The 24,667-nt window shown below is 46.7% G+C and overlaps 1 protein-coding gene across 2 annotated transcripts in view; it reads right to left on the bottom strand.

Annotated features, from left to right (window-relative positions):
- CLDN10 (claudin 10) overlaps nucleotides 1-24,667 on the bottom strand; it is a 105,966-nt gene that overhangs the window by 27,259 nt on the left and 54,040 nt on the right. Inside the window, exon 1 of one of the 2 annotated variants that reach the window (XM_060233614.1) lies at nucleotides 9,831-10,257. The exons of the other annotated variant lie outside the window; for it this stretch is intronic. Coding sequence (XP_060089597.1) covers nucleotides 9,831-10,050 — 220 coding nt within the window. The 5' untranslated portion in view covers nucleotides 10,051-10,257. Of the gene's footprint in view, nucleotides 1-9,830; nucleotides 10,258-24,667 lie in introns of those variants that run through there. 2 annotated transcript variants of the gene reach the window in all.

Below are 24,667 nucleotides of genomic sequence, written 5' to 3' on the forward strand. Positions count from 1 at the left end.
AGATGGTATCTGTTTTGTGCTGTCAAGCTGGTTCTGACTGATGGTGACCCGATGAACTAATGACCTCTAAAACATCCTATCATTAACAGCCTGGCTCAGGGCTTACAAAATGAAGGCCACGGCTTCCTTTACTGAGTCAATCCACCTCATGTTGAGTCTTCCTCTTTTCCTATCGGCTTCAAGTTTTCCTAGCATGATGTTTTTCCAGTGAGTCTTGTCTTCTTATGATGTGACCTAATAGCCTCAGTTTACTAAATAAGAAGCTAAGTGATAGTGATTCAACATGGGATGAAACTGGACTTCAGATTCTTTGTCGAGCTCTATCACAGAAATGCCAAGGAGTCCTTGAGTACAGACATACATGAGGGAGGCCACTACTGAGAGAAAAATCCGTTCCCAAAGCTGTCCCAAACAGAAAAATCTGCTTATTCCCATAGCTTAAAAAATGCTTCCAGATTGCAGAACTACACAGAACACATCCAGAAGAACAAGTCTAGAAAATTGCCACAAGAGAGAGAGAGAGAGGGAGAGATCATTCCTGTTATACCAGATTTAAACAAACTCCTTGTTCGTGGTGCTGTTTAATGTAATCTGGAAAAAGGGCAAGTTATTAATAAGGTGTTGGTGCAGTACATGACTTTGTTCATATTTATTTAGAAAATGAGTAAGCTCCCTCTCTAGAACCTGTTCAAGGTGGCTCAGCACTAAAACAACAAGTAAAAACAAGCCAAACCAATAAACAATCAAAACAAGTCAATCCATAAACAAATAAAGCTAATGAAACCAGGTCATCCAAAACCCGCCAAGGAAGAAAAGCAGTTTAAAACAAACAGTGCAGTCTAAAATGATAATTGTAAAATAGTCCTCAGCCTTAGGCCACAGAAAAGATGGATCCTCTTAGTTAAAAGAGAAATGTTTTGACCCGGAGCCTAAAGGATAGCAAGGCAGGTGTTGGGGAAGCCTCAAGGCAAGGTGCCATCACTGAAAAGGCCCTGTCTGGAGTGGCCACCTGACTCACCTCTGCAAGTGCAGGCACAGAGAGGAGAGCTTGAGAAGATGACTTCAACGGGTACTCTAGTCCCATACGGTAGCACCTTGACTTGTGCTTGGAGACAGACGGGCAACCAACATAGCTCTTTCAACACTGGGTGATATGAAACCTGTATCCAACCCCGACAATAACCTGGCTACCACATTCTGGACGTCAAACAGTTTCCAAAGCCAGCCCCATCTATTTATTGTAAACAAAGGTGAAAATGTGGCATAGCGTGTGGTCGCTGCCATGACGTGGGTGGCCCAGGTTAACCCGATCTCATCAGATTTCAGAAGCTAAGCAGGGCTGGCCCTCGTTAGTATTTTGGATGGCAGATCACCAGGGAAACCCAGGGTTGCTACACAGAGGCAGGCAATGGCAAACCACCTCTGAATGTCTCTTGCCTTGAAAACTGCACAGGGAGGAAGGAATTCAATTTTGGTGAGGGATGGTGGCTCAGTGGTAGAGCCTGGTAAGCAGAAGGTCCCAGGTTCAATCCCCGGCATCTCCCACTAAAGAAGGGTCCAGGCAAGTAGGCATGAAAAACCTCAGCTGGAGACCCTGGAGAGCCACTGCCAGTCTGAGTAGACAATACTGACTTTGATGGGCCGAAGGTCTGAGTCAATATAAGGCAGCTTCATATATTCAACACATTATTTTTATAGCTATTTACATACTCAATAAAAGCATCTCACCCCTGTACATATGTTCACTGGAAGCCACAACCAATCTCAGCTCTCTTTCAAGTTAAACACAGGTGGCTTCCCCAAACAGGCTGTTTCCACATGGACCCTTGCTCCATCCTGTCGTCTGTACAGCAGTGCCATTTTCAGGAGCATCCATACAACGTCATCCTCTCTTCATCCTGCTTTGGTGTTTTCTCTTGCTTTGCTGTGATCTTTCCACAACTTTGTCTTTTGACAGGAAAGTGCCTTTGAACATCTTGTGGGTAAGAAGGTGTGCATTTTTGCAAATCCCGGTCTCAGTGATGTCATTTCCCTTGCTTCAGCCCCTGCAGCCACCCCCCACAAGCGCTTTTGAAACAACATACTAGTTTCCTGCTTTCATTTTCTTCCAGCAAAAGTAAGTCTCTAGCCTTTTTGGTTGTAGGATCATAAGGGAAAAAGTGTGCCTGCTGCACATTTCCCATTATAATTCTGCAATGAAAAGGGCTAGAGGCTTTTTAAAATGACCACTGGAAACTAGTATGTTGTTGTGACAGATTGTGAACAATACTGTGATCCCTGAGGCTTTTTAAAAAGTTCTCAGGTGGAGAAATGGTGGCTGCAGGGGTCTAAGACAAGGAAAGCACAAGGAAAACTGTTGTGTGGATGCTCCATTGCTGCTGTGAACATCTCCACATTCAAAGTGGCAGTGAGAGCTATAGAGACAATCATAATCATGTGCAAGCAGCAAGAGTGCCCAAACACAACCAAGTACTTAGCTTTCTGAAGGCAGACTCTGCCAGTCCCCAGGGAGGGAGCTGGGTAGGAGGCGGCAGGGAAATAACCTTCTAGCTTTGTGTATTCTGTCTCTCTCTAGTATCTTTTTTGTCTGTGAAAGGTGGGTGTTCTTGGTTATTTGGCCCTGCGTGTAAACTTCCTTCAGAACAGGGGTGGCCAAACTGTAGCTCAGGAGTCACATGTGGCTCTTTCACACACATTGTGTGGTTCTTGAAGCCCCCACTGGCTGGCTTGGAGAAGGCATCTGTTTCTTTAAATCACTTCTCCAAGTCAAGCCAGCCGGGGGATTGGAGAATGTATTTAAAGTTGCTTTCTTTCCACCCTTCCCTCCCTTCCTGTCTTGTGGCTCTCAAATATCTGATGTTCATGTCTTGTGGCTCTCAAACATCTGACATTTATTCTGTGTAGCCTTTATGTTAAGCAAGTTTGGCCACCCCTGCTTGAGAAGAAAAACCTACCAACTCAGTAGACCTTACCGCTGAGTAATGATGCTTAGAATCAGATTATTTATTTCATTTGTATTTTGTCTTTCTCCCCAATGGGCACTCAAATCAGCTTACACTGGCCTTCTTTCCTGTTTTATCTTCACAAAACCCGTGTGGTAGGTCTGTCTGAGAGTAAACTACTGGTCCCAGGTCATCCAAAAAGCCTCCATGGAAGAGCAGGGATCCCAACCTGCATCTATCAGATTCAAGTCCACCTGTGTACCCTACATGCTGATCTGCGGAGATGGTACAGTACAAAGAGATGCGCTAAGTGAATGCTCTTTTGGTGCTTTGCATTTGGCTAATAACATTAAGAGCTCCGTGGCGCAGAGTGGTAAAGCTGCAGTACTGCAAGTCGGAGCCCTCTGCTCACGACCTGGTTCGATCCCAGTGGAAGCTGGTTCAGGTAGCCTCCAGGTTGACCCAGCCTTCCATCCTTCCGAGGTCGATAAAATGAGTACCCAGCTTGCTGGGGGGAAAGTGTAGATGACTGGGGAAGGCAATGACAAACCACCCCGTAAAAAGGCTGCCGTGAAAACGTTGTGAAAGCAACATCACCCCAGAGTCGAAAACGACTGGTGCTTGCACAGGGGACTACCTTTACCTTTTTAATAACATTTTACCAGGGTTTGTTTGTTTCTTTTTTTTTTTGAGCAGGAACGCAGTTCTGGCTGGCTTGGCATCGGGGTGTGGCCTAATATGCAAATTAATTCCTGCTGGGTTTTTCCTACAACCCCCCCCCCTGCATATTACCATCTAAGGGCCCCCACCTTTATGACTGTGCCAGCCAGAGTCTGAAATTCCTTAACGGCACCACTGGTGATAAGAAAAATACTGTTTCCTTTATAGATTCTGTGGGTCAAGCAATGTAATTACTCCTCCTCACCCCCCGCAGACTGTGGGAATTAAAAAAATCCGCACCCAATAATACTGCTGCTGGATTTCAAAGCCAGGATTCAGCTGGAATGGAGCCAAATGGGGCAGCGATTTCACCTCTGGGACTCGGATGTGGGTCTGCTTATGCTTGTTACAGATTTTTATTTAACGCATTAAATGATGCTTTTGATTTTTAAATACACGAAGCCTTTGGGGATTAGGGCTGGCGGACAACTGCACCAAAATTAAGTCTCACTGATTTTCTTAGCAGAGCTAAACGTGTCCAGGATGCTATGGTTAAGAGGGTTTTGGATTCGGATCAGGCAAGCCCATGTTCAAACAGTACTGCCGTGAAGCGAACTGAGTGATCTTGGGCAAGTCACACTCACCCTACCTCACAGGGCTGTTAGGAGGAGAAAACGAAGGAGGTGAGAAGTGTTCCCCTTGCCCTGGTGGTTAGACAAATGGATTAACTAATGGCACCTGCTGAGATTGTACCTTTGACTAATATGCTTGAACATATGAACATATGAAGCTGCCTTATACTGAATCAGTATTTGCCTGGACCCTTTTTTGGAGATGCCAGGGATTGAACCTGGGACCTTCTGCTTCCCAAGCAGATGCTCTACCACTGAGCCACCGTCCCTCCCCAATGCTTAATTTTCTATTCCTTTAATTTTCTATTCCTTTTAGCCAACCAGCCTGATTCTTTACCTCCACAAATGCACAAATATTTTCCCACTCAAAGTATACTGCATCCTTTTATATCATAAAAGAGGGCGATTGTGCGATCAACTTCCCCTCCCTCAAAAGATCAGACGACACTCAAAACATATCCATTTTCCTGCCTAGGCATCACTACTGTGCCGGCAAGAGAAACTTTGATCTTTGTGACACTTGGCCTTAGGCACCTTGTGTTGGATTCTCTGGTTTTAGTACAGCCAGGAATCACTATCAATGTAGCAGAGTGCACAAAGCATTTACACGCAGCAACACCTTGGTACTCAGCGTGCTAGCAGACTTACAAAGTTACACAGAGCCAGTGGTCAGATTCAAAACTAATAAAGAGTTCATTATCTGAAACTCTATTATAGTCAATATAGATGAGAGACAGAGATAGGATCTAACTTAGCTAACTAGGATGGGTGTGGATGCAAAGGACCTGTCTACCTAACTGAATCTATTGTGACCTCCTGAAGTCTGAGACAGGAGACAGCAGCCAGTCCTTCTCTTTTCTAACACTTGGAAGACTTGCGTCAGTTCCATTTGCTCATTTCTATCAAGAACAGCGGTGGCCAAACTGTGGCTCGGGAGCCACATGTGGCTCTTTCACACCTATTGTGTGGCTCTCAAAGCCCCCACTGCCCTGTCAGCTGGCTAGGAGAAGGAATTTGTCTTTTTAAATCAATTCTCCAATCCAAGCCAGCTAGACACTTGGAGAATTAATTTAAAGCTAAAGTTGCTTTCTTTCTGCCTCTCCCTCCCTCCCCATCTTCCTTCCTTCCCCCCTCCCTGTCTTGTGGCTCTTGAACTTCTATTTGGCTCTTCTGTTAAGCAAGTTTGGTCACCCTTGCACTAGAAAAACTGAACTGTTCCTTCCAACAAAGAAGACGACAACCACAGATTTATACCCCACCTTCTCTCTGAAGCAAAGTCTCAGAGCGGCTTACAATCTCCTTTATCTCTTCTGCCACAACAGACACGCTGTGAGGTGGGTGGAGCTGAGAGAGCTCTCACAGAAGCTGCTCTTTCAAGGACAGCTCTGCAATAGCTATGGCTGACTCAAGGCCATTCCAGCAGCTGCAAGTGGAGGAGTGGGGAATCAAATGCGGTTCTCCCAGATAAGAGAGTCCACACACTTAACTACTGCACCAAACTGGCTCTCTTAGCCCTGAAGCAGTTGCTGTACCAGCTGATTGGCTATTCACTCCTACAGCAGAAGACTGTCTTTAAGAAGCAAAACCACCCCAAAGCTCTTCCACGGAAAAAGGTGAACAATCTCCCCCAACACATAACACTTTCTTCCAAACAACAGTTAACTCAGACCAGTGCTGGCTCCAGTTTGGGATCGGGGCTGCAAACGAGACATTCCTGGTGAGCCCCTTGAAAACAGCAGGGACTGGAATCTAGATCTGCCCATCCTCCATAAACCCAGCAGCTCTTGAGGCTTCATTCCCTACTACAAAAAGGAGAAGATGGCAGCCAGGCAAGGGAGCAGAACACTGGTGGAAGAGAGAGCCCCTTCCCGTCTTGCCCAGTCTCCTCTTCACTGCTCCTGCCTTCCCATCAGCTGTCCAGGTGAGCAAGGAATCAGATGACATCACCGCTGTAAAGGCAGGCCAGGAGCCCGGGCAGATAGCACAGTGGGGTGGGACTGGCCGCAGCTCTTCCCTGCCTTGCCAGCTGGCTGCCCTGCAGTGACACGTCTGGCATCAGGAAGTTCAATCAGTGGTGGGTCCCCTGCCAGCATCTGGGCCCTGACAGATGCCCAACCGTGCCAGGCGGGGAACCCAGGCCCACTTCCAAAACATTTTGCTAAAACCAAGAGCAAGGTTTGATTCAGGGGAAACATGCACACAGCTGTTTTCACAATGGACTATTACCGTACGTACTTCCATCAATGTGACACACACACACCCCGGTAGGTAGAGGAGGCTGCAGTGTTCAGTTCCACTACAATTGCAAACTTTTGGCTCCAAGTAAAAGTGCCAGTTCCTTCTTATGCAAACTTAAAGAGACTGATTCTGAAGTTAATACATAATAGGATAATTGCACGTTTACTAGGAAGCAAACCCCACCTAATTCAACAGGGCCTATGACCTAGACTTATTGCAAGAGCAATTAACAGGCAACTTTTATTACCTTTTATTGGTTTCCCACGCAAATGCTATCCAGACCAAATGGTCTTCCAATTTATTACAGTTTTGCCACTGATCCTATCTTTGTATCAGTTTACACTCTTAACCCAGCAGCTATATGTAGTTCTGATCACTGTACCCCATTCCCTCGTCTGAAGAAGCATGCATGCATACGAAAGCTTACATTCTGAATAAAACTTTGTTGTCTTAAAGGTGCCACTTGACTCCTACTTTGTTCTACTGCTTTAGACCAAAGTTGTCTCTTCCTGTATATGCCCCGGAGGTCGGTTCGTTCAGCCTCCCAAGATAGGCTGACTGTCCCCGGCCCAAGAGATGCCCGCCTTGCCTCTACCAGGGCCAGGTCCTTCTCGATCCTGGCCCCAACCTGGTAGAATCAGCTCCCTATGGAGATCCAGGGCCTACCTGGCTCGCTAGCCTTTCGTAGGGCTTGTAAAGCAGAGCTGTTCTGCCAGGTCTTTGAGTGAGGTGGCGGGCATCTATCCGTTAGATCGGTTGGCCTCCACTACTGTACTATCCTACGGCGTTGATTTGCTGCACTGTCCTGCTACGCCATCTTATCATATTGCTCTGTTGGACTATTGTGTTGTATTGAATATTGTAATGGGTTTTTTATTATTATGCTGTGATTTTATTATGTTGGACTCTGCCCTAAGCCCCTATGGGGGAATGGGCGGAATATAAATAAACTAATAATAATAATCTACCAGTAAGCATGTAATCCTATGCACACTTACCTGCAAGTAAATCCCACTAAACCCTGTGGGATTACTTTCAGGGAAATAGGCATAGGATCAGACTCAGTTCAGTACAAACCACTGTAGAATGTTCACATCAACAGGAAAGCACTACATTGAGTTAAAAGCTATTAAGGGAAGCAGATAGACGTTCTTGGTCAAATAAGAGGCTGGTTTCCAAGCACTGCAAAATAACATGAATAGTTTGCAGGGGGCAGGGAGTGTCAGAGAATAACGAAGATTCAGGTGGTAGCTGTGATGGACTGAAGCAATGCAGCGAAATTTGAGCCCAGTGGCTCCTTTAAGACCAACAAAAGTTTATTTCTGGGTAAAAGCTTTAATGTGCCGCCAGACACAAACTTTGTTCTAGCAAATAAAGAACTCGTGCATGGCATACCTTTGTACAAATCAGGATCCGGCATGGATGCAATAACTCCCTGCTTCTATACAGCGAGAAGGGGACCCAGAACTAAGTCCTGCGCAATGGCAAAATGCTTCAGCTACACTTGGCGACCTCTTTCCAGCAAATAACAGACACAAAGCCAGGCAGGGGAGCAGAGATAGCAGAATGTATGTTGGACAGAACTGTGGCTAGATCCAAGTGGGCAATTGTGTTGCTCTGAAATAGTACAAGTAGGAGTCCAGTTGCACCTTTAAGACCAGCAAAGTTTTATTCAGAATGTAAGCTTTTGTATGCATGCATACGCCTACAGACGAGGGGAGTGCAACTTGATCCTACTTACGATCCGTGGCTAGCGAGGGGCAATGGCTCAAGTGGCAAAGCATCTGCTTTGCCTGCAGAAGGTCTGAGGTTCAATCTCCAGCATCTTCAGTTGGCAGGGGGTAGTGAACAACCAATACCCAAGACAGCCGCTGCCAGCAAGAATGGACAAAACTGACCTTGACAGATCAAGAAACTAAGGCAGCTACACATTCATGTGAAGACACTAGGGGTGCCAACTCTGGGTTGGAAAAACCTGGGGATTTGAGGGGCGGAGCCTGAGAAGGGAGGGGCGTGGGAGGAGCAGGACCTCAATGGGGAATAATGTCATAGAGTTCACTCTCCAAAACAGCCATTTTCTCCAGGGGAACTGATCTCTGTTGCCTGGAGATCAGCTCTAATTCTGGGAGGTCACCAGGCCCCACCTGGAGGTTGGTAACTCTAGAGAACACCTGCTTCTTGATGAATAAGGAGCTAGGGTTTGGCCATGCAACAGGTGGGGTTGGGAGAGTTCCGGACATTTGCAAAAGAAAGTGTGTTTCAGGTACAAAGTTTGAGTCCAGTGGCACCTTTAAGATCATTGAAGTTTAATTCTGGCTTTTGTGTGCATGCACACATCTACCTGCAGATGCATTGAGAAAAGCTAGAGACAAACATCCCTGTGATGGATTAGACCTCTGTTTCTCAGGAATACATTTGTTCCAACAGGTAGATGTCCTCTGTGATAAACTTATCAGCCACATATGCTGTGTGGGAGGAGGGGGAGAATCATACCAAAAACGCTGCATTCCAGGATTTTTAAACATGTCTATACCTTTATTCATCCAAGCAGAACGGGACACACTTCAAGCTGGAATCTGTTCCAGTGTGCCTTTGGAGTCCCAAGCAATCACAGGCAAGACAGTGGGATCTATTTCAAAACTAGCTTTTTAGGAGAAAGAAATCTGGTCCAAGTGATGGCAGCTAAACTGTTCTGCACAAGTGGTGTATGCCATTCACAGAGTGTTATCAGGAACCAGATCATTTCTTTTTTTTAGGAACAAATATTTTGTTCACTAGTTCTGGTTAGTTAGTAAACTCCAAAGACTGGCCAAAATGTTCTTAGAAATATCCGGAGAAGAATGCAAGGGGAGGGGAGGGGAGGATCAACTCAGGCACTGATTTTTTTCCCTTACTGGCACTTTACATTTTTGCCTGTGCGTAAAATGTCAATTTTTGTGCACATCCCTATCTCAAACCAGCTGTCACCCCAAGGTGTTAGGCAACTTATAGACCACAAGCTCAGCAAAAACCAAGGCAGAGAGGAAGGAAATCATAGCTGCGTGTGTGTTTATTCCTTCAAATAAGAATTCTCTCCCTAATTCAAATCTTTGGATTTTAGTTGGCAGACGAATGCCCATCTCGTCTTATGAATCTCTCCCCTTCCTCGCCGCCCCCCCCCGCCCAATCTAAATGCTGCTGCCTTTGCAGCTCCATCATGCTTAACGCGCGTTTACTTGGAAAGAAGTCCCACTGAGCTCAGCAGGCTTACTCCCAAGTAAGGATCCGGCTCTACCCCTCCTCCCCCGCCCAGGCCCTGCAAAAGCACATGGGCAAGCCGAGGGGGTGGGGTTGGGAAACCGCGCGTTGCGATGCAGACCGTCGAGCGCCAGCATGGAGGGGAAGTCCTTGCAGTTGGAGACGCCGGTGGAGTCGGTCACGCAGGTCTTCCAGAGGTTGGCCCAGAAGGTGGCGGTGGTGATGACCGTGCCGTCGATGGAGGACACCTTCCAGTAGTCGGTGGGCAGCGTGGACGACACCAGCACCCAGCCCGAGATGACCAGCAGGAAGGCGACGAGCTCGGCCGTGCCGGCGGCCATGGCTGGGAACGCGGGAGTCCGGCGAGAGCGCACCAGCCAGCCGCCGCCGTCGCCTCCTCTTTGCGCAGCTGGCCGGCCGTGGCCCTGCGGGAGAGGAGACCCCACCCGCGCAGCATCCTCCCGGGGAGGAGGAGGAGGAGGAGGGAGGGAGGAGCCAGCCCGGCCGGCCCGGCCCCAAGCTGGTCACAGGCGGGCAGAAAGCACCAGGCGCTCCGGCCGTGCTCCTGCGCCCTGAAGGCGCGTGGTGAAGGTGGTGGTGGAGGAGGAGGCCTGGAAGGGCGGGCTGCCGGCTTGGGGGCGGGGAGAGGAGTCAGGGAACCTCCCCCCTTCGCCACATTGAGACGCCCGGTTGGTCCGGCAAGCTCGGTCTTGGCAGCTCTTTGACCAGCAAGGCCAGCAAATAAGGATGCCAAGTCTGGGTTGGAAATAGTATCACCAGGTCCAATTCAAGAATTATCTGGGGGCTTTGCGGGCGGAGCCAGGAGACACTGGGGGGTGGAGCCAGGAGCAAGGGTGTGACAAGCATAAGCGAGGGAGTTCTGGCCATCACATTTAAAGGGACTGCACAGCTTTTAAATGCCTTCACGCCACTGGAAATAATGAAGGATGGGGGCACCTTCTTTGGGAGCTCGGAGAATTGGACTTCCTGGTCGAATCCTTTTGAAACTTGAAGGGTACTTTGGGGAGAGGCACTGGATGCTACACTGAAAATTTGGTGCCTCTATCTCAAAAAACAGCTCTCCCAGAGCCACAGATACCCGTGGATCAATTCTCCATTATACCCTATGAGAACCAGTCTCCATAGGGAATAATGGAATGCCCAGCAGATATTCCTGCTTTCTGATGACCTTGAAGTGGGGGGAGGGCCTCCAAACCGGGGGATCTCCTGCCCCCACCTGGGTATTGGCAACCCTAGGCAGGCAGCCGGCTTAGGGGCGGGGAGAGGAGTCATGGAACCTCCCCCCCCCCATATGGAGTCACCTGGTCAGTCTGCTCTTGGACTCACAAGGCCAACGAAGTTGAATTCAAGGTCAGTAGACACGTAAAGGTTGTGCCCAGTAGCGCCTTTAAGACCAACGAAGTTACATTCTGGATATTAGTTTTCTTGTATATAATATAGTGGGTTTGATGCATGGCGAGACGAGGTTGCAGTGATCAAAGCTCTTTTGCAGGTACAGCATGGTGGGGACTGAACTCTAAGACTGGAGAACTGGGGCAACGGAGCCAACTATATGCACCTCAAGGTTCCCGTGCAAAGACGCCATTGGATCATTCAAACCAGCAGGGGGCCATGATTGGCACAGGGCAGTTGGGATTTGGATCCTACCGCCCATTGTTCCCGAGTCCCCAAGCTCAGTCCTACAGGCTCCAGTGAGCCAGGCAGGGACACCATTAAATGTGCACACCCTTAGTTCACATACACAACAGTGTACATGCACGCTTCAGTCCAGTGGTACCTTTAAGTAGGGCTCTTTTGTAGAACCAGCCCAGCAGGGACTCATTTGCATATTAGGCCACACCCCTCGCCCCCAAGCCAGCTGATTCTGCGTTCCTGTGGCTTTGAAGAGATGTGCATTTTTCAGCCCACAGAAAGTTTTGTTTTTTAGAGTAGCTTTAAAAAAAAAATGTCTGATGTAGTGGTTAAGAGCAGTAGACTTCAATCTGGGAGACCTGGGTTTGATTCTCCACGCCTCCACATGCACCTGCTGGGTGACCTTAAGCCAGTCACAGTTCTCTCAAGCGCAGTTCTCTCATAACTTTCTCAGCTCCACCTACCTCACAGGGTGTGTGTTGTTAGAAGAGGAAGGGAAAGAGATTGCAAAGTGGAGGGTGGATCATAAATCCAATCTCTTTAAAAATCACATGAAAATTAGCCATGAGCTAAATGTAAAATGTGATAGAGCTTTTGGTGCCAATCACTGCCTCTCATCTCCCGTTTGTTTGTGGGATAGTCATGACAACCTGCCATATATCTGCAGTATAGCAAACCACCAGCTAATTCAGGGAAAAGTGATTTGCTTATGATCATACCAAGAGCTCGTTGTTGATATAATTACAGGACTTACGTTCTCCTCTCAAAAGATGCTGCAGGGCAGTGTTCAAACCAGCACTGAGAAAGCTAGGAGTGGCTGGATGGGGGAAAACAGCAATTAATCAGCGCCTTAATTACTGAAATGGGAGATTCCCAAGTTGCATCTACCTACGGATCGCTTCCTCCTAACCTGATACCAGGTTGACATTTATTGAATGAAACTATTTTTATCTTGCTTCACCTCCTTAGTCTCAAGGCAGCTAACCAAGCAACAATGAGTCATTCTGGTGTAGTGAGAGGAAAGTGCTCTGTGCATGTGAAGAGTGCTTCCAGTCTTCACATTCAGATAATGGTCTGTTCTTGGGGCAGAATTATTTTGAGCTTCCCATAGATCTTCTTTTTCTTCTTTTTGAAGAAAAAGCCCAGCAGGAACTCATTTGCGTAATAGGCCACACCCCCTGACATCACTCTTGTTTCGCACAGGGCTTTTGTCGAAAAAGCCTAACAGGAACTCATTTGCTTGTTAGGCCACACCCTCTGACATCACTATTGTTTTGTGCAGGGCTTTTGTAAAAAAAGCCAACGGGCTCATTTGCATGCTAGGCCACACCCACTGAAACCACCATTGTTTTGCATTGGGATGTTTGTGTAAAAAAAGCCCAGAAGGACCTCATTTGCATGTTAGGCCACACACCCTGACGCCAAGCCAGCTGGAACTGTGTTCCTGCTATTAAAAAAAGCCCTGGTGATAAGTGATAGGATCGTCTGGGTGGGCTTTGTTTTTTGTTTTTGGCCTCATCAGCCTTTTGACCTTTGTAGTAAAGTTATTCTTTTTTTCTGTTGTGAAAGATTCTCAAGTTTAAATCTGCCCAAACATTATGCCCTAATTCCCAGATTCTTCTTCTTTTAGGAGGAAGGGGTTGGAAGAAGTGTGGTTATTCATTGTTGGGTAAAAGACAGGAGCCTGATTGTGGTTATTCATAGTTGGATAAAAGACATTTTGCACATGGTCAGAGGCATACGTTCCTTTGCACAGGCAAGTTACAGCAAGATGGTTTGCAACTGAATGACTTCAAAGCGAGATACTAGGTTGAGTGAAGCTGTGCCTGCCCCCCCACTCCCACAGCCCCACAGACTCCTAAGGCAAATCTCCCGGTGGGGGATGTTTCTGTGGTATCATAGAGTTTTTAACCCAAATGCTAGAGCATCCTCTGCATGATGACATCACTTCCGGGTGTCGTCATCATGCTGGGCATGTTGGCCGCCAATGGAGCTCTTTGGGGACAGGGATCTCCCTGCTAGCCAGCTCTTAGTAGGGGTTTGAATGTATTACATCAGGATATGAATACTAAGATTTTTATTTATTTTTAGCTCCAACTGCAACTGTCTATACAACTATTGTAAAAGCTGGAAAGTGTCTAAATATAAATTTGAAGGAAATACTGGGCATTCCATTACTGAATGGCCGAGGACCTGCCTACCTTAGGGACCGCCTCTCCCCATATGTCCCCCAGAGAGCACTGAGATCTAGCTCTCAAAACCTTTTACAAATCCCTGGGCCAAGAGAAGCTAGACTGAAGACAACTAGGGAGCAAGCTTTTTCAGCAATGGCCCCTCGATGGTGGAACCAACTTCCAGAAACGATGCGAGCCCTGCGGGACCTGAATCAATTCCGCAGGGCTTGCAAAACCTATCTTTTCCAGCTGGCTTTTGAGGTAGAACCTGGCTAAATTGAAATTAGAATTGACCTGTAACCATCTAGCCATCTTATGTTTGATTGTAATTTTATAGCACCTTATAACATCTGTTTTTATTTATTTTAACTAATTTGTGTATTTGAACTGTATTTTAAAATTTGTGTTTACATTGTATTGTATTTTATTTAAATCACGGTTTCCATGTCTGTGAGCCGCCCTGAGACCGCCTTTTGCGGGGGAGGGCGGGATATAAAAATAAATTTGAATTGAATTGAATTGAAGGGTGAGAATATTTTCCAGTTTTCAGAATTGTAACCCTTCTGAGGTTTTTGGTTCATATAATTGTTATAGTTTTTACTTGCATATTTACAGCTTTACCTAGTGCACTGCAGCCTGAAGAAGGCGAATGAAATGGATAGTGACCTAGGCAAGCCATTGCTGCTGCTGCTGCTGTAACATCAACTTTTTTTGTAATTCCGTAGGGTCTGCAGGACGGAGCTGTTCCGCCGGGCCTGTGGTTGAGGCAGCGGGCGTCCTATTATTCCAGCATTGGGCCTCCCTTGTGGTGAGATCATGCTTATTACAGTGCTATCCTATTGTTATTACCATCGTTTAAGGTGGGCCTACAACTGGTTACTGATATGCTGTGCCCTGACCACCGGTGGTGCATTTTATTTATTTTTTGTACTGTTAATTTTAAATTGGTGTTTTAACTTTTTATGTGTAGGTTTTTATTGTTATTTTTATAAGTTGTGATCTGCCTTGAGCCCATTTACGGGAAAAGGCGGAATATAAGCCTATTAAATAAATAAATAAATTTTGCCAATGTTGTTAAAATCCGGCATGTAGTGTGTCGTGTTTTTCTGTCAATAATACTGATAATAAATGGTTTGTTTCAAAATATAGACTAGCAAGCCAAGACTTGTATCAACAGTTGTTACTTTTATAGTTTTTTCCTTTTGTTACAATATCACTTTTCTGTATAGCCATCTCTTTCTGTAAAACTTCAGGTGGTGGCTGGACACCGCCTGGGATTACTACTGATCTCCAGGTGACAGATCAGTTCACCTAAAGCAGGGGTGGCCAAGGGTAGCTCTCCAGATTTTTTTTGCCTACAACTCTCATCAGCCCTAGCCAGCATTGCCAATGGCTGGGGCTGATGGGAGTTGTAGGCAAAAAACATCTGGAGAGCTACTATTGGCCACCCCTGAAAAGAATTTGGAAGGTGGACTCTATGGCATTATACCCCTCCCCTCCTCAGACTCGACCCCCTCAGTCTCCATCCCCCACATCTCCAGGTATTTCCCAACATGGAGCCGACTACCAGTGTTCCCTCTAAGCTGAGTTAGTGTGAGCTAGCTCACAGTTTTTTAACCTCTGGCTCACACATTTTTGTCTTAGCTCTGGAAAAATGGCCCCAGAGCAGGCTAATTTATGCAGTAGCTCAGAACTTTAATGCCAGGAGCTCACAAAGTAGAATTTTTGCTTACAAGACTTCACAGCTTAGAGGGTAGGCTTGCTGATTTCCAGGTCCCAGCAAGGGATCTCCTACTTTTGCAGGCTCCTTCCTGCCCCCCAGTCAGCTGGCCGGTGGGGGGAAACCCCGCCCCAACAGCCACCATGTGCCTTTCCACTTTAGAAGGCTTAAGAAGACACTTGGAAAGGTTTCATTTTTAGATGGTGTGTGTGCCTTTAAGTCTGTAGAGGCCAGGCTGAATGGGGGTGGGGTGAGCCAGCAGAACAACATGGCTACTCCCAGTAGCTGTGAAAGCAGCCCACACCCTCTGTTTGTCTTACATTCTGTTCAGAGGTTGTATGCATAGTAAAGGGTAAACTTGAACCTTTGGTTTCCGTGTGTTAGTCTGAAGAACTTGGAACTTCATCAACTCGTAAATTGCCCCAATGAGACCACACAAACGTGGGATTGCAAACTGTTTATTTTGGCTGCTCAGTGTGTGTGTGTGTGTGTGTGTGAGTGAGAGAGAGAGAGAGTATACAGGAGACCTGCAGCTGCTTGGGGGCTGAGGAAATGAAGACTGTATTCAGGGAAACCGCACTGCTGTGTTTTTACTTATTTATTTTTGGGAATGTGAAAATCTCCTGGCTCCACCCCCAAAGTCCCCAGATATTTTCTGAGTTAGATTTGGCAATCCTAAGAGGGAGTATTCTGACCTAATTGAAAGCGAATTCCACTATTTAATTGCTCTTTGAATAAAGAAGTACTTGCTTTTGTCCATCCTGAAAGCAGGTCACAAAATATATGCAACAGGAGAAAACAAGTAGCCTAGTTAAACACAAGCAGAATGGTAGGAAATTAATTAAAAGCCTATAAAACATTTTAAGTTTACTTTGGGGAGTAAATCCTACAGAATGCATATGCAAAAGGCCTACTCTGGAAAAGGCTTAGGTTGGTAGGGATTCCGGTGTGTTAAAGGAGGCATGACAAAGACATTGTTGCCCAGATTGCAGACACATTTCGCCTTGTCCATTAATTGCATCTGCTAAAACGGGTTTGTCAGGTTTTGGAAACATTACAAAAACCTGCAAAACCAGAGAGAAACACATGAATCTGCCTTATAGGCTGTGATCTCACACACACTAAATAATGCACCTTCAATCCACCATCAATGCACTTTCCAACTGGATTTTGCCAGTTCACACAGTAAAATCCAGGTGGAAAGTGCATTGCATCTGTATTGAAAGTGCATTAATTAGTGTGTGTGAGCACAGCCATTCTGAGTCAAACCTAAGGTCAGTATTGTCAGAGAGGTCTTTGACATAACCGACTGCCTTTTAACTGGAGACGCTGAGCCTGGAACCTGGGACCTTCTGCATGCCAGGGTGGTACTCTTATCACTGAGCCACAGCTCTTCCCTGATGGTGGTAGTGGGAAGAGCATATATAGCCAAGCTTGAGCAACAGTATTGCATTCCAGCAACCTGTGAAGATACCCTCTCTTGCATTAGTTCAGGGGTGGCCAAACTGTGGCTCTTCCACACACATTGTGTGGCTCTTGAAGCCCCCATCTCCCCATTGGCCAACTTGGAAAAGGCATTTCTCTCTTTAAATCACTTCACCAATCCAAGCCAGCCAGCAACTTGGAGAATGCATTAAAGGTTAAAGTTGGTTTCTTTGCACCTCTCTCCCCCTCTCCCCCATCTACCGTATTTTCCTTCCTTCCTTTTCTTGCAGCTCTCAAACATCTGACGTTTAGTCTATGTGGCTCATACAGTAAGCAAGTTGAGCCACCCCTGCTTTAGTTTATCTTTCCACAGATTATTCAGAAGCCAGTCAGTTAAAGCACTGCAGCCCAAAGCTGAATCCATTGTCAAGGCCAAAGCTGTGAGCATACAAAATGAAAGCCTGGCTGGCATCAGGATCTTGCCCCCTTTTGGCCATAGAGCTGACTACAGGGGCCATTAATGACCCAGACAACAACTAGAGTTGCCAATCCCCAGGTGGGGGCAGGGGATTCCTGTTTTGGAGGCCCTCTCCCTGCTTCAGGGTCATCAGAAATTGGGGAGCGGGGAGGGAAACGTCTGCAGGGCATTCCATTATTCCCTTTGGAGACCGGCTCCCATAGGATATAATGGAATCTATCTGGGGCTCTGGGAGAGCTGTTTTTTTTAGGTAAAGGGACCAAATTCTCAGCATAGCATCCAATGCTTCTCAAAATACCCTCAATGTTTCAAAAAGATTGGAGCAGGGGGTCGAATTCTTTGAGCCCCAAAAGAAGGTGCTCCCATCCTTCATTATTTCCAATGGAGGGAAAGCATTTAAAAGGTGTGCAGTCCCTTTAAATGCAATGGCCAGAACTCCCTTCGGAGTTCAATTGTGCTTATCACAACCTTGCTCCTGACTCCACCCCAAAGTTTCCTGGCTCCACCCCCAAAGTCCCCAGATATTTCTTGAATTGGACCCGGCAATCCTAGCAACAACAGAGTATTTCTGCGATTCCATTACAGAAAGTGACTCGTTCCACCTTGAGATTACTTAATTGAGGTGTCCCAGACTGGATTGGGTCGCCCATCAGTCCCATATTGGGTTGAAGAACCCAGAGTTCTGCAGAGACTATTTTGCTTGTCATGGCTGAAAGACAATCTATCACCGACAGCCTTCTTTTACAGGGGTTAAAAAAAAAATCACAAGCAACTATTTCTCGTTCCATAAATTAAATGCCGGATGACAGTATTGTTTGTTCTTTAGCCAGAATAAACAGATTAGGGTCGTCATGCCTGCTGTTCAGGGATTGGTTCTTTCTGTTTCATGGTTGGGCCACATCAAACTCTTCCTTGCCCCTTAAAAAGACAAGAGTTTGGGTGGAAGGGTATGCGGTGTGTAGGGGGGAAGTGCAGTTGACCAAAAAAAAATCAGAATCATTAATGCAGGGCTGAAACGTTAACCCTTGTGTATGTAGAACAAAGTTTGAATCCAGAGGCACCTTTAAGTCCAACAAAGTTCAATTCTGGGTATAAACTTTTGTGCAGATGCGGATGAAAGCTCTTACCCAGAATTAAACTTTGTTGGTCTTAAAGGTGCCGCTGGATTCAAACTTTGTTCTGTTGCTTCAGAGCAACATGGCTACCCACCTGAAGCTACCTTGTGTATCTAATCCTGTTTGTTTGGATTCTTGGATACTGAAAAGGAAAATACTTCCAGAATTTAGTAGCTTTCCCCCCCTTCAAACAAAAATAACAAGGGAAAAAATTAAAACCCAGCGACTAAATAAGATTTTTTTTAAAGATAAGGAAAGAAACTTATAAAGTAAAAACAAAAATTTAACAACAGTGGTAGAGGATCTACACATAGGTTTCTATAAATAGTTTCCAAATATATAAAAATAAGTCCATATGCAATTGTAAGCTGTATGCCGGGCATTCAAATATTGATAGAAGTCTAAATTCCTCAATCTATTGATTTACCGTGAGTGGGTTTTTATTTTTCCATTGTTGCAATATGGGATTTTTTTTAGCTGTGTGTAGTGGTTAAGTGTGCGGACTCTTATCTGGGAGAACCGGGTTTGATTCCCCACTCCTCCACTCGCACCTGCTGGAATGGCCTTGAGTCAGCCAAAGCTCTGGCAGAGGTTGTCCTTGAAAGGGCAGCTGCTGTGAGAGCCCTCTCAGCCCCACCCACCTCACAGGGTGTCTGTTGTGGGGGAGGAAGGTAAAGGAGATTGTGAGCCGCTCTGAGACTCTTCGGAGTGGAGGGTGGGATATAAATCCAATATCATCTTCTTCATCTACAGATGATCCATTTTTGTTGACCATTGGATAGCTCCCCAAAGGCATGCAAATAGTTTAAAAGTACATACACTTCCTAAGGGTTAAGGCCTCATAAAATTATTTCCTTGGCTGAAAAATGCTGGGTGACATGTACAGTACACCAGGGTGGTTAAAAATGGAGATTGTTCAAAAAACATTCAAAAGGATTTAATACAGTTCTGTGCCGTTACAGCAACCTTAGCCCAGTGGTTTGGCTCCTACCACCTTTTCTTGCTCATGATCCTCAATGCAGACTCTTCCATAGTCATTTGCCAGTGGAAAAGCTGGCAAGATCCTGCCATCGAAATTGATGGACTTACAGTAACTGTGCATAGAACTGCAGGTTAAAGAAATTGCAGGCAGAATTTGCTGAGTAGCAAAATGGCAGCTTCACGTGGTGGGATTTGGGGTTCTGTGTCTAAAGAAGGGAAGGGGAACCCCAGGGTTTGGTCCACATTCAGTGTGAGAGTTGCAAGCCTGCAGGTGAGTCTTGGAGATCTGGAATTATAACAAATCTCCAGACTAAACAGATCAGTTCACCCGGGGAAAGTGGTTGCTTTGAAGGGTGGATTCAGTAGTATTGGTGTCGTTTTTAAGTGCGCAGACTCTTATCTGGGAGAACCGGGTTTGATTCCCCACTCCTCCACTTGCAGCTGCTGGAATGACCTTGGGTCAGCCATAGCTCTCGCAGAGTTGTCCTTGAAAGGGCAGCTGCTGTAAAAGCTCTCTCAGATCCATCTACCTCACAGGATGTCTGTTGTGGGGGGAGAGATAAAAAAGATTGTGACCGCTCTGAGACTCTGAGATCCAGAGTATAGGGTGGGATATAAATCCAATATCTTCTTCTTCATCATCATAATCTTTTTCTTCTTCTTCTTCCCTGATGAGGGTCCCACTCTGTCCGAAATCCCACCCTCCCTAGGCTGTACCTCCCAAATCTCCAGGAATTTCCAAACCCAGAATTGGAAACCCTATAAAATACATCTTTCGGTCTTTGAATGCCATTGTTTTCATTCCAGTGGGCAAGAGGCTTGGTTGTGGATCTCTGCAGGTGCAGTTGCTGAGTTTCCTGCCCACAGGTGCCTCCTTGAGCAGCTGTTTCTTTCTCCTCTCCATGCTTGGGTGCACGCTAATGAACTCCCTTCCTTGACCTGTTCCCGCTTAACGGTGTGTCTTGTTCCAATAACCCTCTGCCCACATGAAAAAAAAAAGGATAACACTTCCAGGACTCCTGCATTGTTATTAATCTATTTCCAATTATTTCCAAAGCACTAAAGTCAACCAGGCACGGTACAAAGGAGGCAGCGATTCCTGCCCGCAACATGCAAGCTAAACAAGGCGGACACATTGTGAGCAGGGGAAGGAGAAAGAGACGGTTGTTAATTGCAGTTTTATTTAAAGGCTCTGGAACCTCTAAATTGCATTGTGCTCTTTATTTTATTTATTTATTTTAGTACATTTCTATTCCGCGCTCAGATTACCATGTCATCACATATTGCCCAGCCTAGCTGTTTCACATCATGGCAGCTTTTATTCCATTTCCTAGCACAGAATTACAGTAGTCTAGTCTGGAAGTGACCATTGCATGGATCACTGTAGCCAGGTCCTGGGGGGATAGATATGTTGCTAGCTGCCTGATCTGCCGAAGATAACAAAAGGCAGACCTGGCAGCCATCATGATCTGGGCCTCCATGGAAAGGGAGGCATCCAAGGTCACTCCTAAGCTCTTCACCTGTTGGGCTAGCACCAATGGGGCACCGTCCAAAACTGGAAGCTCGTTGCCGATACCCACCCCACCCCGACTCAGGTACAGGATCTCCACCTTAGCTGGATTCAATTTCAGCCGACTCTGTTGTAACCACCCAGCCACGGCTTCCGATGCCTCAGACAACTGGTCAGGGGCGGCGACTGGCCGGCCACTCATCAATAGATAGAGCTGGGTGTCATCAGCATACTGGTGGCAACCCATCCCAAAACCTCGGGCAATCTGGGCAAGGGGGCGCATATAGTTGTTAGGGTTAGGCGAGAGAATGGCTCCCTGCGGCACTCCACATATAAGTGGATGCCACAAGGAAGTCTGCTCGCCAAGCACCACCCTTTGTCCCCGTCCCTGGAGAAAGGAGAAAAACCATTGTAAGGCCACCCCCCGAACTCCGGCGATGGCGAGGCAGTGGGTCATAAGGTCGTAATCGACTGTGTCAAATGCTGCTGACAGATCGAGAAGTATCAGCAGTGCTGACCTGCCTTGATCCAGGTGCCGTCTTAGGTCATCTGTGAGAGTGACTAGGACAGTCTCCGTCCCATAGCCAGGGCAAAAGCCAGACTGGAATGGGTCCAAGGCGAATGTCTTATCCGGGAAAACCTGTAACTGCTCCACCACCGCTTTCTCAACTACCTTACCCAGAAACGGTAAATTTGAAACTGGGCGGTAGTTGGCCAAGACCCCAAGGTCTAATGATGGTTTTTTCAAAAGGGGACGAACCACTGCCTCCTTCAGTTTCTCTGGGTCCCTGTTGAAAGGGACCAGTTGACAATATCACCCAGGGAGTCCCTGATACCATCCCGGCTGGCTTTCACCAACCAGGAAGGACAGGGATCCAGGGGGCAAGTGGTAGGCTTCACTGCAGCCAGGATTCTGTCCACATCCTCCGGTAAGAGCCTGCTGAAGCAGTCCAATATAGGACCAGAAGACAGCCAAGGGGCTTCCAGCTCATGTACTTATAAATCGTGGCAGGTAGGTCCTGGTGGAGAGTCAGGATTTTATCTGTGAAATATGCCGCAAAAGCCTCAGAGCCAATATCCAATTCTCTACCATTTTGATTGCCTGATGGCAAGACTGTTAATGACCGAATTACTCTAAAAAGTTGGGCTGGGCGCGACTTCGCAGACTCTATGGAGGCCTCATAGAACTCTTTCTTAGCGGACTTCACGGCTCCTTCATAGACCTTCATAAATGTTCTATAAGACGTTCTTGACTCTTCATCACGAGCATGTTGCCACACTCTAGCCATCTAAGTTGCCGTTTCATCCTCAGCAGCTCCACGGCATACCAAGGGGCAGCTTTGGTGCGACAACGAAGAAGGTGCCAGGGAGTGATGTCATCTATGGCGGTGGAGAACCGGAAGTGCCAGGCCTCCACTAACTCGTTCAATGACCCGCCAGGAGGCATCAGATCCCACAGAGCCTCCTGAAACTGCTCTGGGTCCATTTGGCTTTTACCACCCCCCCCCCCCCAAAAAAAAAATTACTTCTGGACTTCATTGTTCAAATCCACTGTAAGAATTTCACTGAACTTTGACAAACTTCCTAAAAAAAAGGCACACACACAAAAAAGGGAAAAATAACCAAAACATATAAAATAGACAGATGGAAATCTTTATCATGTGACTCCCGTGACTCCTTTTCCCTCATTTATTGAGAAAAGATAGGGGGCAAAGGGAGGTCACCATCCTGTACCTGCTCCAACACTCAATATGCCTCCCAGTTCTGGGGCTGTTAAGACATGTAGTGGCGACGGCAGTGTCCCTTTGCCCCTCCACAGGCTTCCAAGACCAGGACATCTTTCCCCTCAGAGTGGCATGCACAAGACAGCCTAGTTGCTTCCCAATCCATGTATTGATCTCCTTTCTCCCCAACTTGCTTCATTTCTTCATTGGCAGACCACGTGCCCACACTCACTAACCCCCTTCGCAGTCACCATTTGAAAAAAAAGTGAAGCTGGTTGATAGTGGTGGCAGCATTGGCTTTTTGGCTCCACCCCCCATCCAGTGGTTTTACCAATCCTTGTTGAGCTGTGGTCAGAGGAGGCGGGACGGGAAAAACACTGCACTTCCTTTTACTCCACTTTTGTTGCTATTCCCTTCCTATTTTACCTCAGCCTCTTAGCCTCTCCCTTGTAGCCATTTCCTTTTTATTTCTTGACAGATTCAACCACACACACCTCACTGCGTGTGCCCATTCACCCCTCTCCCAGCAGCCTCCTGCCTTCCCTCCCTCACACCAGTTGCCCATTCACCCCTCTCCCAGCAGCCTCCTGCCTTCCTTCCCTCACACCAGTTGCTTGTGGGCTGGATACAAGCCCTGATGGGCTGGTTCTGTCCCACAAGCCATATGTTTGACACCCCATCTAAACTAATTTAGAAACACTTTTCTGTTTTGTTTTGGGTTCTGTGTGTCTGAATGAATCACTTTGGGTTTGTTTGCATCATCCTGGGAAACTAAAATATGTTTCCAAGGTAACTAATTTACTAATCCTTAACCTCAGGTTTAACACTCATTGTGAATGCCACAGCTTTGAAATCACGCCTCTGTGCGTCCTTTAGCACTTGCGGTCATTTTTGATGTGAGATGTGGAACATGTATAACTCCACCCAACTACAATTTTGACTGTAGTGCTATTTATAAAATCTGCAATCTGAAAACAACCCAAGACAAAAGGAAAGAGTACCCGAAAAACTGGGTTTCAGGAGCATAGTCATGTTGGTCTGTGGTGGAAGCACTAGATTTGAGTCAGAGGGTTGCCAGCTCTGGGTTCAAAAATTCCTGGAAATTTGGGCGTGGGGCCTGAGGAGGGCAAAGTTTGGGGAGAGAAGGACCTCAGAGCAGTATACAGTCATACAGTCCATCTTCCAAAGCTAGGATTGCCAATCCCCAGGTGGGGGCAGGGGATCTCCCGGTTTAGGGGCCCTCCCTCACTTTAGGATTATCAGAAAGTGGGGGCAGGGGAGGAAACGTCTGCTGGGCACTCCATTATTCCCTATGGAGACCGATTCCCATAAGGCATAAAGGAGAATTGATCTGCAGGTATCTGGCACTCTGGAGGGGATGTGTTTTGAGGTAGAGGCACCAAATTTGCAGCATAGTATCCAATGCCTCTCCTCAAAACACCCTCTAAGTTTCAAAAAGATTGGACCAGGGGGTCCTATTCCATGAGCCCCCAAAGAAGGTGCCCCTATCCTTCATTATTTCCAATGGAGGGAAGGCATATAAAAGGTGTGCGGTTCCTTTAAATGTGATGGCCAGAACTTCCTTTGGAGTTCAATTATGTTTGTCACAACCTTGCTCCTGGCTCCACCCCCAAAATCTTCTGGCTCCACCCCCAAAATCCCCAGATATTTCTTGAATTGGAATTGGCAATCTTATCCAAAACAGTCATTCTCTCCAGGCTATTGTGCAGATGACTGCTTGAAGCATTGTGTATTTCTTGGCTTCCTCCCTCACTGCCAATGATCTTGTAAAGCCAAGCGCAGTAAAGAAACAATACAGAGCATATCGGTCTCTGTGGACTAATCTGGCTTAAGCAAAACTGGGATGGCAAAGATAAAAAGAAGAATGAGGCCAGAGCGACAAAGAAAGGGTATCTTTGATGGGCAGCACAGGAAGCAAAAGGGAAGGAGGTCACACGGGAAAGCGGCTTCAGACATAAGACCAAAGCACACACCTTCCAAAATTGCATATAAAAGAAGAACAAGAATTGCAGATTTATACCCCACTCTTCTCTCTGAATCAGAGACTCAGTGGGGCTTTCAATCTCCTATATCTTCTCCCTCCACAACAGACACCCTGTGAGGTGGGTGGGGCTGAGAGAGCTCTCACAGAAGCTGCCCTTTCAAGGACAAGCTCTG

This window comes from Heteronotia binoei, chromosome 3 (genome assembly GCF_032191835.1).
Source record: "Heteronotia binoei isolate CCM8104 ecotype False Entrance Well chromosome 3, APGP_CSIRO_Hbin_v1, whole genome shotgun sequence".
In the NCBI taxonomy this organism is placed as follows: Eukaryota; Metazoa; Chordata; class Lepidosauria; order Squamata; family Gekkonidae; genus Heteronotia; species Heteronotia binoei.